The sequence below is a fragment of the Oryctolagus cuniculus genome, chromosome 4 (assembly GCF_051225735.1).
Source record: "Oryctolagus cuniculus isolate XC-2025 breed Fujian yellow rabbit chromosome 4, ASM5122573v1, whole genome shotgun sequence".
NCBI classification, from domain to species: Eukaryota; Metazoa; Chordata; class Mammalia; order Lagomorpha; family Leporidae; genus Oryctolagus; species Oryctolagus cuniculus.
Window position 1 is genome coordinate 174841111 of NC_142870.1, and position 13246 is coordinate 174854356.

The 13246-nt window shown below is 57.6% G+C and overlaps 1 protein-coding gene across 1 annotated transcript in view; it reads right to left on the reverse strand.

Moving 5' to 3' along the window:
• SCN10A (sodium voltage-gated channel alpha subunit 10) overlaps nucleotides 1-13246 on the reverse strand; it is a 90222-nt gene that overhangs the window by 53661 nt on the left and 23315 nt on the right. Inside the window, exons 6-10 of the mRNA XM_089331375.1 lie at nucleotides 9842-10033; nucleotides 8749-8812; nucleotides 4461-4602; nucleotides 4133-4330; nucleotides 1545-1715 (exon numbers count right to left, since the gene is read on the reverse strand). Coding sequence (XP_089187501.1) covers nucleotides 1545-1715; nucleotides 4133-4330; nucleotides 4461-4602; nucleotides 8749-8812; nucleotides 9842-10033 — 767 coding nt within the window. The remainder of the gene's footprint in view (nucleotides 1-1544; nucleotides 1716-4132; nucleotides 4331-4460; nucleotides 4603-8748; nucleotides 8813-9841; nucleotides 10034-13246) is intronic.

A 13246-nucleotide genomic window follows, 5' to 3' on the forward strand; every position in this document is an offset into this window, starting at 1 on the left:
CAAGGGGTACCCAGTTGGCATCTCAGTCTTTGTATGCACAAGTTCTTTTTCCCAATCTGCTCCTCAAACCCTCCCAAGTCTTCAGTTACTACTCATCTCCATTGTTCCTCTTCCTCTCCCTGTAGGAGTGGATGCTCCCTCCTGTATGGGGTTTTCAAAAAGTTCATGGAAATGCATATTATAAAAACAACAATGCATGGACTTCAAAATTTTTTTTTGCCACAGAACAAACTTATCTTTGAATTCAACTTCACTTCCTCAAACTTTTTGACCCCATGTATATGTCTTTAATACAGCATTTGACACATAGCTGTTTTTGTATTTGCCTCCTCACCCCGAATGGAAATCTTCAGGAAAGAGACCATTTTTAGTCCTATATATCAAGCACCTAGTATTGTTGAGCGAAAATTTCTCTTTTCCTGCCCCTGAAGGTAGCCTAACTGGAGAGGTAAGCACACAAGCCACACAATTGTTGGACATCCAGGTGCTAATCTCTGAGGGGCTGACTCCCTGGGGAACAGGAATGTCTGATTCAGGACTGACACCTCCCTGGGAGCTGTGACTCATCCTGGCCTGTGAGTGCTGCAGTCCCAGCCAAGCCTCCTTTGGAAAACCACAAAGACTCCAGGGTGTGCACGCCAGGTGCTTCTCAAAAGAGGCAGAGCAGGGAAGAGAAGGGCACAGGGCGCAGCCCAGTGCCTTGTGTGGGGTGGCACTGAGGCTCGAGTGCATGAGTTTATCTGTGCATGAAGCACACGCACAAATCTAGGCTTGGAGAGGTGAGGCTGCCAGATAAAGCAAGCAAGCAAGCATCCTGCAGGCGAGCACAGGAAAGGGGACTGGGAGGGAAGAGAGGGGCAAGAGGCCTGGACAACAGCACGTGGGCCCCCTTTCTGTGCTAGCAGTGCTGGAGTTGCCCTCCCATGGGGAGGGGATTGACGCTCAAGCCCATGGAGAGGGCATGTTTAGGGCACACATGACTTTCAGGAGGCAGGGGGCAGGTGGAAGAAACGTGGAGAGGGATTTTTAGTGCAAGCCTTGAAATGGGAGGCAGAACATTATGGGGGACATTACGGGGGAGAGTTGATGCAGGGTCTGAGGTGAGGTTCTGAAGCCGTATCTGGGCTGGAGTGTGTCACAGCGATGGATTCCAACAAAACATGACAGCTTGAGCCATTGGGCCTGAAGCCTGGTGTCAGACTAGCTTGTGGATGATTTCAGCACCATGGACAGGAAACCCTTCCCCACCCCCGGCCTGCCAGTCAGCGATTCCACTGCCCAGTTCTGAAATTCGGGAGTCATTTTGGACTCCTCTCTCCTCTTTCTACATCCCAGCGTCCAGTCCTGCTCATCACCCTTCCTCCACAAAGTTCTTATAACTCATCCCTTTCCTTAGCCATAACGTCCGTTTTAGTTGAGGCTGCATTTGGAAGTGGTGCCTGGGTTGCTGAAACGTACTCCTGATCGCATGCCCCCAGCTTCTCCCACCGTCCAGGGCAGCTGGAGAGGCGGGCGGTCTCTGCAGACAAACCAGGGCCCCTTACCATCCTGCGCTGGTTGTAATGCTCGGACTGTGGTGACTTGTTGTCGTCTGTGGAGCCCTCTGACACCCTCGGCTTCGTTCTGTGCCTTCTGTCACTGGCATTTTTGGAGGCTAAGGGTGACCCACTGTGGGAGTGCAGGGAGGCTGTGTCAACCCCCAGCGCTGTCAGAACCTGTGGAGAGAGAAGAGCAGCTGCAGCAGCTCGGCCGTATCTGGTGGAGCCCAGCACACACGCATGCCCCAGACGTGACGGGCATACACGCGTGTCCCAGACGTGAGGGGCATACACGCGTGCCCCAGACATGAGGAGCAAACACACATACCCCAGACGTCAGGGGCGTACACGCGTGACCCAGATGTGATGGGCATACACGCGTGCCCCAGACGTGAGGGGCATACACGTGTGCCCCAGACATGACGGGCATACATGTGTGTCCCAGACGTGACGGGCATACACACGTGCCCCAGACATCAGGGGCATACCCACTTACCACAGACGTCAGGGGCATACACGTGTGCCCCAGACGTGACGGACATACATGTGTGCCCCAGACGTGAGGGGCATACACGCGTGCCCCAGATGTGAGGGGCAAACACGTATACCCCAAACGTCAGGGGCGTACATGTGTGCCCCAGACACGAGGGGAGTACACGCATGCCCCAGATGTGAGGGGCATACACGCGTACCCCAGACATGATGGGCATACATAGGTGCCCCAGACGTGAGGGGCATACACGTGTGCCCCAGATACGAGGGGCACACACGTGTACCCCAGACGTGAGGGGCATACACACACACCCCAGACGTGAGGGACATACACGATTGCCCCAGACGTGAGGGGCGTACACGCATGCCCCAGACATCAGGGGCATACACACTTACCACAGACGTGAGGGGCATACACATGTACCCCAGACATGAGGGGTATACACGCGTGCCCCAGATGTGAGGGGCATACACACGTGCCCCAGACGTGAGGGGCATACACGTGTGCCCCAGACGTCAGGGGCATACACGTGTGCCCCAGACGTGATGGACATACACGCGTGCCCCAGACATCAGGGGCATACCCACTTACCACAGACGTGAGGGGCATACACACATACCCCAGACATTAGGGGCATACATGCGTACCCCAGACGTGAGGGGCATACACACGTACCCCAGACATCAGGGGCATACATGCGTACCCCAGACGTGAGGGGCATACACACACACCCCAGACATCAGGGGCATACACACTTACCACAGACGTGAGGGGCATACACACACACCCCAGACATCAGGGGCATACATGCGTACCCCAGACGTGAGGGATTTGAGCCAGAGGCGGCCAAGACTTAGGACTTGGGTGGTGGATGCAGCCATGGCGAGGCAGCCGTCCCTGGTCACCTCCCTCACCAGATCTCACAGTGGACTGCTGGGGTCTCCAGGGACGGCAGGGGACGGCTCACACCTGCAGCCCTCTGCACATGCCTCTTGCCCTGGGCTGGGTGTGAGCAGGAATCGACTCGTCCTGCTCCGGAGCTCCAGCTGAGAGCACTCCACCTAGTGTCCGCCTGCCATGGTTTGGCTGTGGTTTGTCCCTCAAGGGCCCATGTGTTGGGATCCCAATCCCTCCAGCGCAGTGACACGGGAGTTGATGGAACCTTTAAGTGGTGGGACCTATTGGGAGAGCCTTGGGTCATCGGAGGAATACACTCAAAAGGGACTGAGGTAATTCTCATGGACTCGCTTGTTAGTTTTTTTTTGTTTGTTTGTTTGTTTTTTTTTTTTTTTTTTTTTGACAGGCAGAGTGGACAGTGAGAGAGACAGAGAGAAAGGTCTTCCTTTGCCGTTGGTTCACCCTCCAATGGCCGTCGCGGCCGGTGCACTGCGGCTGGCGCACCGTGCTGATCCGAAGCCAGGAGCCAGGTACTTATCCTGGTCTCCCATGGGGTGCAGGGCCCAAGCACCTGGGCCATCCTCCACTGCACTCCCTGGCCACAGCAGAGAGCTGGCCTGGAAGATGGGCAACCGGGACAGAATCCGGCACCCCGTCCGGGACTAGAACCCGGTGTGCCGGCACCGCAGGCAGAGGATTAGCCTAGTGAGCCGCGGCGCCAGCCTCGCTTGTTAGTTCTAAAGAGAGGTTTGCTATAAGAGCCTTGACCTGTCTGCAGCCAATTCTTGGGTTTCCTGTTTCAAGGTGTGATTGCCGACTCCCGTCTGTGGTCCCACAACTGCCACTCACAGGGATGTGTGCAGCTAAGAGGCCTCCCCAGAGCCAAGCCAAGGCAGGCACCATGCCTTCCCTCTCCAGAGCTGTGAGCTAATAAGCTCCTTTCTTCACAGGTAGCCTGCCTCGGGTGTCGTGTGTTGGCTACAAAGGGCTGACTAGTACACAGCCTCCACCCATCCTGCTGCCTCCACTTCCCTTCTCTCCAGTAAATCACCGGGTATCCTCACTTGGGCTCTCCTTCGGGAAAGCCTGACCTACGAGGGCTCTGGGGTAAGAAGAGTCCTCCTACAGGTTCCCAGTGCTGGTCCCGCCTCAGTCCGAGAACGCAGCCTGCAACTGGATCCACGGTCTTCTGACCCTCACAGACCTCCTGCTCCTTCCTGAGCAGCTCGAGGGTCTCCTCGAACTGCTTCTCCTTTGCTTCAATCTCAGCCATGGTCGCCTGGTTCTGCTCCTCATACGCCATGGTGACCACAGCCAAGATCAAATTGACCAGGTAGAAAGACCCCAGGAAGATGACAAGCACGAAGAAGACCATGTACATCTTGCCAGAAGCCCTCAGCGTCTGCAGTCAAGGGAGAGAAAAGAGACATGTACCCATAGCACGTGGGCCCCTGAGATCAAGGCAAGATCTTCCACATGGCTGACCTACCCAGCCTCCCACCAAGCCCATGTGGGGGCACGCAGATCCGTACCTGCTGGTAGAGGCGCTCCCAGGAGTCCTGTGTCATGAGGCGGAACAGAGACAGCAAAGCCCAAGCAAAGGAGTCAAAGCTGGTGTAGTTAAAATCCGGGTTCTGAGAAGTTTTACGGCAGACAGAACCAGCAGGGCAGTGGCTGTGACAAGAACAGAGAAGGTCACCAATCGTGTGGGCCCTTGCTTGATGGGGGCCGGGCAGCTTGGAGGTGCAGGACAAGAGTTTGAAGGCAGAGATCAGAGTCCAAGGCCTGGCCTTTCTCTAATTACCCAGATGACTTTGGCCACTTAGTCTCTCTAGCTCAGTTTCACTCATTCATGAAGTGGGGGACACCAGTTCCTTTCTCCTTAGAGTGTCTTGGTCAGGCAGTGGCCGGGGGAGGCCAGCTGATGGCTCAGATGTGATTCCACAAGACATCAAACTCTTTGGCAGTCCACACCAGGAAACAGAATTAGTAGCAGTAATACAGAGCTGAAACCCAGCCTGCGGGTACCATTGCGAGCTGCCTGTTGAAGGAGCACTCGCGTTAGCCAAGCTCCCCGACGGACTGTATCTAACGTGGGGAGGACCCTTCCCGCTCACTGAGCACGTCCCCTGTGCCTCTCTTTGCTCTAGGTGCTCTACAAACAATATGCCTGAGTCATCTCAACAATTCTACTTGACAAACAGGAAACTGTAAGCCTTTCTTTTTTTTTTTTCAGATTTATTTATTTTATTTGAAAGTCAGAGTTACATGCAGAGAGGAGAGGCAGAGAGAGAGAGAGAGAGAGAGAGAGAGAGAAGTCTTTCATCTGCTGGTTCACTCCCCAATTGGCTGCAATGGCTGGAGCTGCGCCAGTCTGAAGCCAGGAGCCAGGAGCTTCCTCCAGGTCTCCCATGCGGGTGCAGGGGCCCAAGGACTTGGGCCATCTTCTACTGCTTTACCAGGCCACAGCAGAGAGCTGGCTCAGAAGTGGAGCAGCTGGGACTTGAACCAGCACCTGTATGGGATGCTGGCACGCAGGTGGCAGCTTTACCCACTATGCCACAGCACCAGCACCAAATTGTAAGCCTTTCTATAAAGAGAAGCCAGTTGCTTACAACTACACAGGCGCTTTAAGAGAGAAGTACAACAGCAAAGTACCCCAGGACTTGAGTCAGTCCAGCCTGCTCCTGAAGACTGGTCCATGAGTAAGGCCACACCAGAGATGACTGCTCAGTGAGTGCTGGGGGGGGGGGGAGTGTTGGATTCCTATCTCTTAGTAGGTGAGTTGATGTCAAAAACTCTCTCAGGGCTGGTGCTGTGGTGTAGTCGGTTAAGCCTCTGCCTGCAGCACTGGCGTCCCCTCCGCGTGCCAGTTTGAGTTCCCAGCTGCTCCACTTCCCATCTGGCTCCCTGCTAATGCACCTGGGAAAGCAGTAGAAGATGGCCCAAGTCCCTGGGCCCCTGCACCCACCTGGGAGACCTGGAGGAAGCTCCTGGCTCCTGGCTCCTGGCTCCTGGCTTCAGACTGGTGCAGCTCCAGCCATTGCAGCCAGTTGGGGAGTGAACCAGCAGATGGAAGACTTTCTCTCTCCCTCTCTCTCTCTCTCTGCCACTGGGAAAGCAGTGGAAGATGGCTCAAGTCCCTGGGCCCCTGCACCCACCTGGGAGACCTGCAAGAAGCTCCTGGCTCCTGGCTTCGGATTGGCCCAGCTGCAGCCATTGTGGCCATCTGGGGAGTGAAGCAGCAGATGGAAGACCTCTCCCTCTCTCTCCCTCTCTTTGTAAGTCTGCCTCTCCAACAGAATAAATGAATCTGTTTTTTTTTTTTTAAATAGAAATCTCAGCTCAGGGCAATGGGGAGGGCCTGGCGAGGAAAGGGTAATGCCTTGTTTAATGTTCGGGATTCTTTTACCCCCAGGTTCCTTCACCAGCATTGAGCTGGGGCTCTCCGACTGCAGACACCCATGGGAACACACAGCTCCAGGACCCATACCGTGGGTCAGCACTCCCTCCAGACAAGGGTAATCAGTTCCACTCCTACCTGCACTGTGACTGGAGGGCTTTGAGCTTCCTGACCCTGCAGACCCACGCTCACGGGCAATCTCCTGCTGGCTGTTCCAAGGAGCAAGCCTGCCCCTTTCCTGTGGGCTTCCTAAAGGCAGCCCTGAGAGTGCAGCCTGACTTTTATGGCCTCTGCAGAACCCCACTGTGGCCAGTGCGTATCAGCAGCTCACTGCTCTGAGAGTTAAGTGAGACCACCGTGCAAATCTCCCGTGTGGCGTCCTTAGCGTAGTACTCATTCTACATAAAATGCAAGTTAAGTCTGGCTGTTGTCATCTCAGGCGTGATCAGAGGACGGCCTGGAATAATCTGTGTGAGAATGCTGAAGATCATCAGATGCTCCTTTAGCAGCTGTTCCCCGCCTGTTCTCCCACAGTGCAGCTGGTCAGAATGGGCCTGCGCTCTGGCCCAGCTCTTCTGTGCCCAGCTGGGTTTCAGGGCTCCCTCTGCCCTGGTCCTGGGCTGGCCTCCCCCTGCCATCCCAGCGGGGGCCACTCCCCACTGCCTGCTGGGACCTCCCTGGCTGGGTTGAGGGGGTCTGACAGATGAACCTCACAAGGGTCCCCTGGGGGTGCTTGAGCTGCCCTGGAGTCACTGCCTTGAGAAATGCCATTGTGTAGGCGGCAAAAGGACGTGCGGGAGGCGCTCAGTTTCAATTCACGTTAAAGCAAAGGAATGCTGTTGTCGGAAAACCCTCCCCAAGCCAAAAGCCAATGCCAAGCGCCTGAGTGACGAAAGCTCCGGCAGAGATGGAAACGCTAGTGACACTGGATCCGTGCACTGGATTCTCAAGCTGCACTCCATAAACTGAGAACTCTGACGTCAGCTGAAGGACAGACACCACGGAGCCTGCTGGGGCCAAACACCCCGTCCACTCCCACCTCGCAGCTCGATCCCAGGGCGTTCTCCAGGGGCGCTGATGAAGGTGCAGCCTCCAGAGGCTCCACGCGGCTCCACCTGGGCAGGGTGGGGCTGGAGGCCTCTCAGGGGCGGGGATGCAGCTCTGATCTGCCCCCAGTCCTGCAGTGGGGGAGGACGGGCTTTTCTGGAATGTTGCCTGAACATGTTCTGCTCCTGCCCCGCTCCAGTGATGGACAGAACAGGCCGAGCTGAGGGGTCCTCACCCCTCTGTCCTTGAACGCTCACCTCGACCCGGCCTCCAGGAGGTCCTCCTTGACCTTGCTATTGCCCTGCATCATCACCGAGCCCATGGAGCCCACAAGGCAGCACCTGTACATGTATGTGAGAGATCTCCAACTGGAAGCCTGTAGGCTGGATTTGGCCTACAGAAATACTTTGGCCCCAAAATAGGCATTTGTAGTCAAATTCATAGCTGGGAGATTTCACACAAAAATTTAGATTTTTTTTTGTCTCTCTCTCAAGTGTTGGAAGAGCTGTAAGTAGTGCACCCACATTTCCACGGCAACCCAGAGCCCGGCAGAGCAATGGCTGACCCTTCAGATGGGACGTGAACTCTCGGTTGCCATGGTTCCCACCTGGCCCTCCCACTCATTCGCCGTGAGTCTGGCCTCTCAGAACTTGAAATGCAGTCTGAGGCATGTGTCTCCTCCTCTGCTGTGTGGGGCTAATGGAACCCATACGGCAGAGTGAGCCGTGATGACTCACGACACGAAGGCATTGCATGCACAGTGCCTTCCTCCTGGAGTCCATCTTTTGCAAAAATGACTGCAGTCTGCCCCTCCTCACTCACCCCCTGGGCACTATGCCCTTGCAATGCCTTCCTTGGAGGGGTGAAGTGTATTTTCCCAGCCCTCGGACTTTGGTCAGCAGAAGCAGAAAGTGTGCCGTCGGGCCAGTGGTAAGCTTGGGCCTCGGGAGGCCTTGCCCACTTCCAGTCTTGTGAGAACAGGCCCAGGCTAGTGTGCCGGGGGATGAGGGACCACATCGAGCAGAGACAGCGCACCCTAAACCAGCCAGCTCTCAGCTGCCCTGTCCACCCTCTGGACACCCACGCCTGAGTCCAGTCCATGCCAGCCATGCCCTGATGATCCCGCCCTCGCTCTGGACTGACACACAGGACCCGGAGCCCAGTAGGCAGTCACGATTCTTGGAGTTGTTTGCTACACGGCAAGTGCTTCTTCACACACCCCTCCCCGTGGCTGCGAGTCAGGGCACGGGCCAGCACGTGTTCACTGCCACACCTCCCGTGCCACCGGACCGCCAGTCTCTGCCCAGAGATGCTGGGAGAAGCTGGAGAAGGGGCTGCCGGCGTCGGTGCTGTTGCGGTCAACTACTCACCCTGCGTCAGATCCGTTGCCGCACAGCAGAGGCTCAGACGTGCCTGGCTTGTTGACGTAGGAGCCTGCCGAAGAAAGGGAGAGGTGAGGCCCCCACCCGAGGGCCCTGGCCCCCACACCAGCTGGGTGCAGCCAAGGCCACGCCTCCCCGGTCCTCTTCCTGAGGCAGGTGGGCTCCCCGGCTGTGCGTGCTCAGTCCCACTGCAGAGGAGGGGCTGAGCCGGCAGGGCCTCGGTGCCTGCACCTGCAGCTCATTTCCCCAGCACAGGGATCCTGGGGAGCTCCAAGTGACACACACCTCAGAGGAGGCATGTCAGCAGGCAGGAGGAGTCCAAACACTGTCCTTGTCTGTGCAGGGTGCTTTCCCCCATCCGGGGTCTGCAGGGTGCCCCTTGTCTGTGCAGGTGTGTGGGGCCCTCACCCCTATCCCAGGATCTGTAGGGTGCCCGTTGTCTGTGCAGGGCCCTCACCCCCATCCCGGGGTCTGCAGGGTGCCCCTTGTCTGTGCAGGGCCCTCACCCCCATCCCGGGGTCTGCCGGGTCCCCCTTGTCTGTGCAGGTGTGCAGGGGCCCTCATCCCCCACACACCCCTGTCCCGGTGTCTGTAGGGTCCCCTTTGTGCAAGTGTGTGGGACCCTCACCCCGACACCAGGGCCTGTAGGGTGCCCCTTGTCTGTGTAGGTGTGCAGGGGCCCTCGCCCCTATCCCGGAGCCTGCAGGGTCCCCTTGTCTGTGCAGGTTTGTGGGGGCCCTCACCTTCGCCCTGGGGTCTGCAAGGTCCCCCTTGTCTGTGCAGGTGTGTGGGGCCCTCACCCCCGCCCCGGTGTCTGTAGGGTCCCCCTTGTCTGTGCAGGTGTGTGGGGCCCTCACCCCCATCCTGGGGTCTGCAGGGTGCCCCTTGTCTGTGCAGGTGTGCAGGGGGCCCTCACCCCACCCCGGGGTCTGTAGGGTGCCCCTTGTCTGTGCAGGTGTGTGGGGCCCTCACCCCCGCCCCGGTGTCTGTAGGGTCCCCCTTGTCTGTGCAGGTGTGCAGGGGGCCCTTACCCCACCCCGGGGTCTGTAGGGTCCCCAGGTCCTCAGTGGACTCCACTCACTTTCAATGTCGAGTGAGTAGTTGGCCCCGTCGTAGAGAGCAGAGTCATTCCTGATGCACTTGTTCTTGAGGTTGCCTTTGAAGAGCTGCAGGCCCACCAGGGCAAAGACACTCAGGCAGAAGATGGTGAGGATGGTCACGTCCACCAGCTTCCGCACCGAGTGCACCAGCGCCCCCACGATGACCTTCAGTCCTGCGGGCAGGTGTCGCTGACACTGGACGAGGGCCACGCACGCCTCTGCCCCTCTCCCCACATGAGCGGGAGGTATTTGCCAAGTGCAGGGGAGGGCCAGCCCCAGCGTCTCCCCTGCACCTGGTGACTGCTGAGAGGCAGGCCAGCCACCAGGGACTGCGGTCCTCACTGGAAGATAAGGCAACGGAGACCCCTGCAAGGCACTCGTGGTCCTGAGGCTGAGGCATTCCTGATACCAGCAGTTCACGTAAAGACCAGCGGCTGAGGGCCGTGCCAGGCTACGGATTTTCCTCCAGCTCTTTGGCATCTGTTTTCCCGTACCTACCTAAGCCCTGGGAGGCTCCCTGAGGCTTGGGAGCGCAGGAGCCTTCCTGTGTGTGCTTGTGTGGCAGAAGGGGCAGGCAAGGGAGACATAGACACCGGGGGATGGAGCGAGGCAATGATGGAGACAAAGACATAGACAGATGACCCTGGCAAAGGAGTGAGACCCTGAGAAACACAGGGAGAAACAGAGGGACACAGAGAAGAGCTGAGGCTGACCACGGCTGGCAGCACAGATGGGGCCCTGTTTGGTCACGGCTGTGGGCAAGGAGAGTAACTTCTCTGGGAGAGCAGCTTCACGGGCAGCAGGGAGAGCTGTGCCTAAGGCAGCCTCTCAGATCCTTCCTTGGCCCGTCGTTTTGGCAGACAAAGAATCCACCGGCTGCCATGCGTGTCAGCCCCTGAGCGATGGCTACAGCCGCAGCATACAGTGGGGTTGTCCAGCCACTGAAGGGAAGCCCCAGGACACACAACGGAGCAGCCCTTACCTGAAGCCCAGCGAGGGAGTGGGGCGGGGTGTGGGGAGGCAGAAAAGCACAGGGAGTGTCGTGGAGGAGGTGGATCCTCGGGACAGCCCTGAGGAGTGAGTGTGAGTCAGGAAAACAGACGGGGACACACTTCTGCACAAAGCAGCACTGGGTACACAGACGGGGACACACTTCTGCATGAAGCAGCACTGGGTACACAGACGGGGACACACTTCTGCACGAAGCAGCACTGGGTACACAGACGGGGACACACTTCTGCACGAAGCAGCACTGGGTACACAGACGGGGACACACTTCTGCACGAAGCAGCGCTGGGTACACAGACGGGGACGCACTTCTGCACGAAGCAGCACTGGGTACACAGACGGGGACACACTTCTGCACAAAGCAGCACTGGGTACACAGTGGGGACACACTTCTGCACAAAGCAGCACTGGGTACACAGTGGGGACACACTTCTGCACGAAGCAGCGCTGGGTACACAGACGGGGACACACTTCTGCACAAAGCAGCACTGGGTACACAGACGGGGACACACTTCTGCATGAAGCAGCACTGGGTACACAGACGGGGACACACTTCTGCACGAAGCAGCGCTGGGTACACAGACGGGGACACACTTCTGCACGAAGCAGCGCTGGGTACACAGTGGGGACACACTTCTGCACGAAGCAGCGCTGGATACACAACGGGGACACACTTCTGCACAAAGCAGCACTGGGTACACAGACGGGGACACACTTCTGCACGAAGCAGCACTGGGTACACAGACGGGGACACACTTCTGCACGAAGCAGCGCTGGGTACACAACGGGGACACACTTCTGCACGAAGCAGCACTGGGTACACAGTGGGGACACACTTCTGCACAAAGCAGCGCTGGGTACACAGATGGGGACGCACTTCTGCACGAAGCAGCACTGGGTACACAGACGGGGACACACTTCTGCACGAAGCAGCGCTGGGTACACAGACGGGGACACACTTCTGCACAAAGAAGCACTGGGTACACAGTGGGGACACACTTCTGCACGAAGCAGCACTGGGTACACAGTGGGGACACACTTCTGCACGAAGCAGCACTGGGTACACAGTGGGGACACACTTCTGCACGAAGCAGCACTGGGTACACAGACGGGGACACACTTCTGCACGAAGCAGCACTGGGTACACAGACGGGGACACACTTCTGCACGAAGCAGCACTGGGTACACAGACGGGGACACACTTCTGCACGAAGCAGCACTGGGTACACAGACGGGGACACACTTCTGCACGAAGCAGCACTGGGTACACAGACGGGGACACACTTCTGCACGAAGCAGCACTGGGTACACAGACGGGGACACACTTCTGCACGAAGCAGCACTGGGTACACAGTGGGGACACACTTCTGCACAAAGCAGCACTGGGTACACAGACGGGGACACACTTCTGCACGAAGCAGCACTGGGTACACAGACGGGGACACACTTCTGCACGAAGCAGCACTGGGTACACAGTGGGGACACACTTCTGCACGAAGCAGCACTGGGTACACAGACGGGGACACACTTCTGCACGAAGCAGCACTGGGTACACAGACGGGGACACACTTCTGCACGAAGCAGTGCTGGGTACACAGTGGGGACACACTTCTGCACAAAGCAGCACTGGGTACACAGACGGGGACACACTTCTGCACGAAGCAGTGCTGGGTACACAGTGGGGACACACTTCTGCACAAAGCAGCACTGGGTACACAGATGGGGACGCCCGTCTGCACGAAGCAGCACTGGGTACACAGACAGGGACGCGCTTCTGCACGAAGCAGCACTGGGTACACAGACGGGGACGCACTTCTGCACAAAGCAGCACTGGGTACACAGACGGGGACACACTTCTGCATGAAGCAGCACTGGGTACACAGACGGGGACACACTTCTGCACAAAGCAGCACTGGGTACACAGACGGGGACACACTTCTGCACGAAGCAACACTGGGTACACAGTGGGGACACACTTCTGCACGAAGCAGCACTGGGTACACAGTGGGGACACACTTCTGCACGAAGCAGCACTGGGTACACAGATGGGGACACACTTCTGCACAAAGCAGCGCTGGGTACACAGACGGGGACACACTTCTGCACGAAGCAGCACTGGGTACACAGACGGGGACACACTTCTGCACGAAGCAGCACTGGGTACACAGACGGGGACACACTTCTGCACGAAGCAGCACTGGGTACACAGACGGGGACACACTTCTGCATGAAGCAGCGCTGGGTACACAGATGGGGACACACTTCTGCACAAAGCAGCACTGGGTACACAGTGGGGACACACTTCTGCACAAAGCAGCACTGGGTACACAGTGGGGACACACTTCTGCACGAAGCAGCGCTGGGTACACAGACGGGGA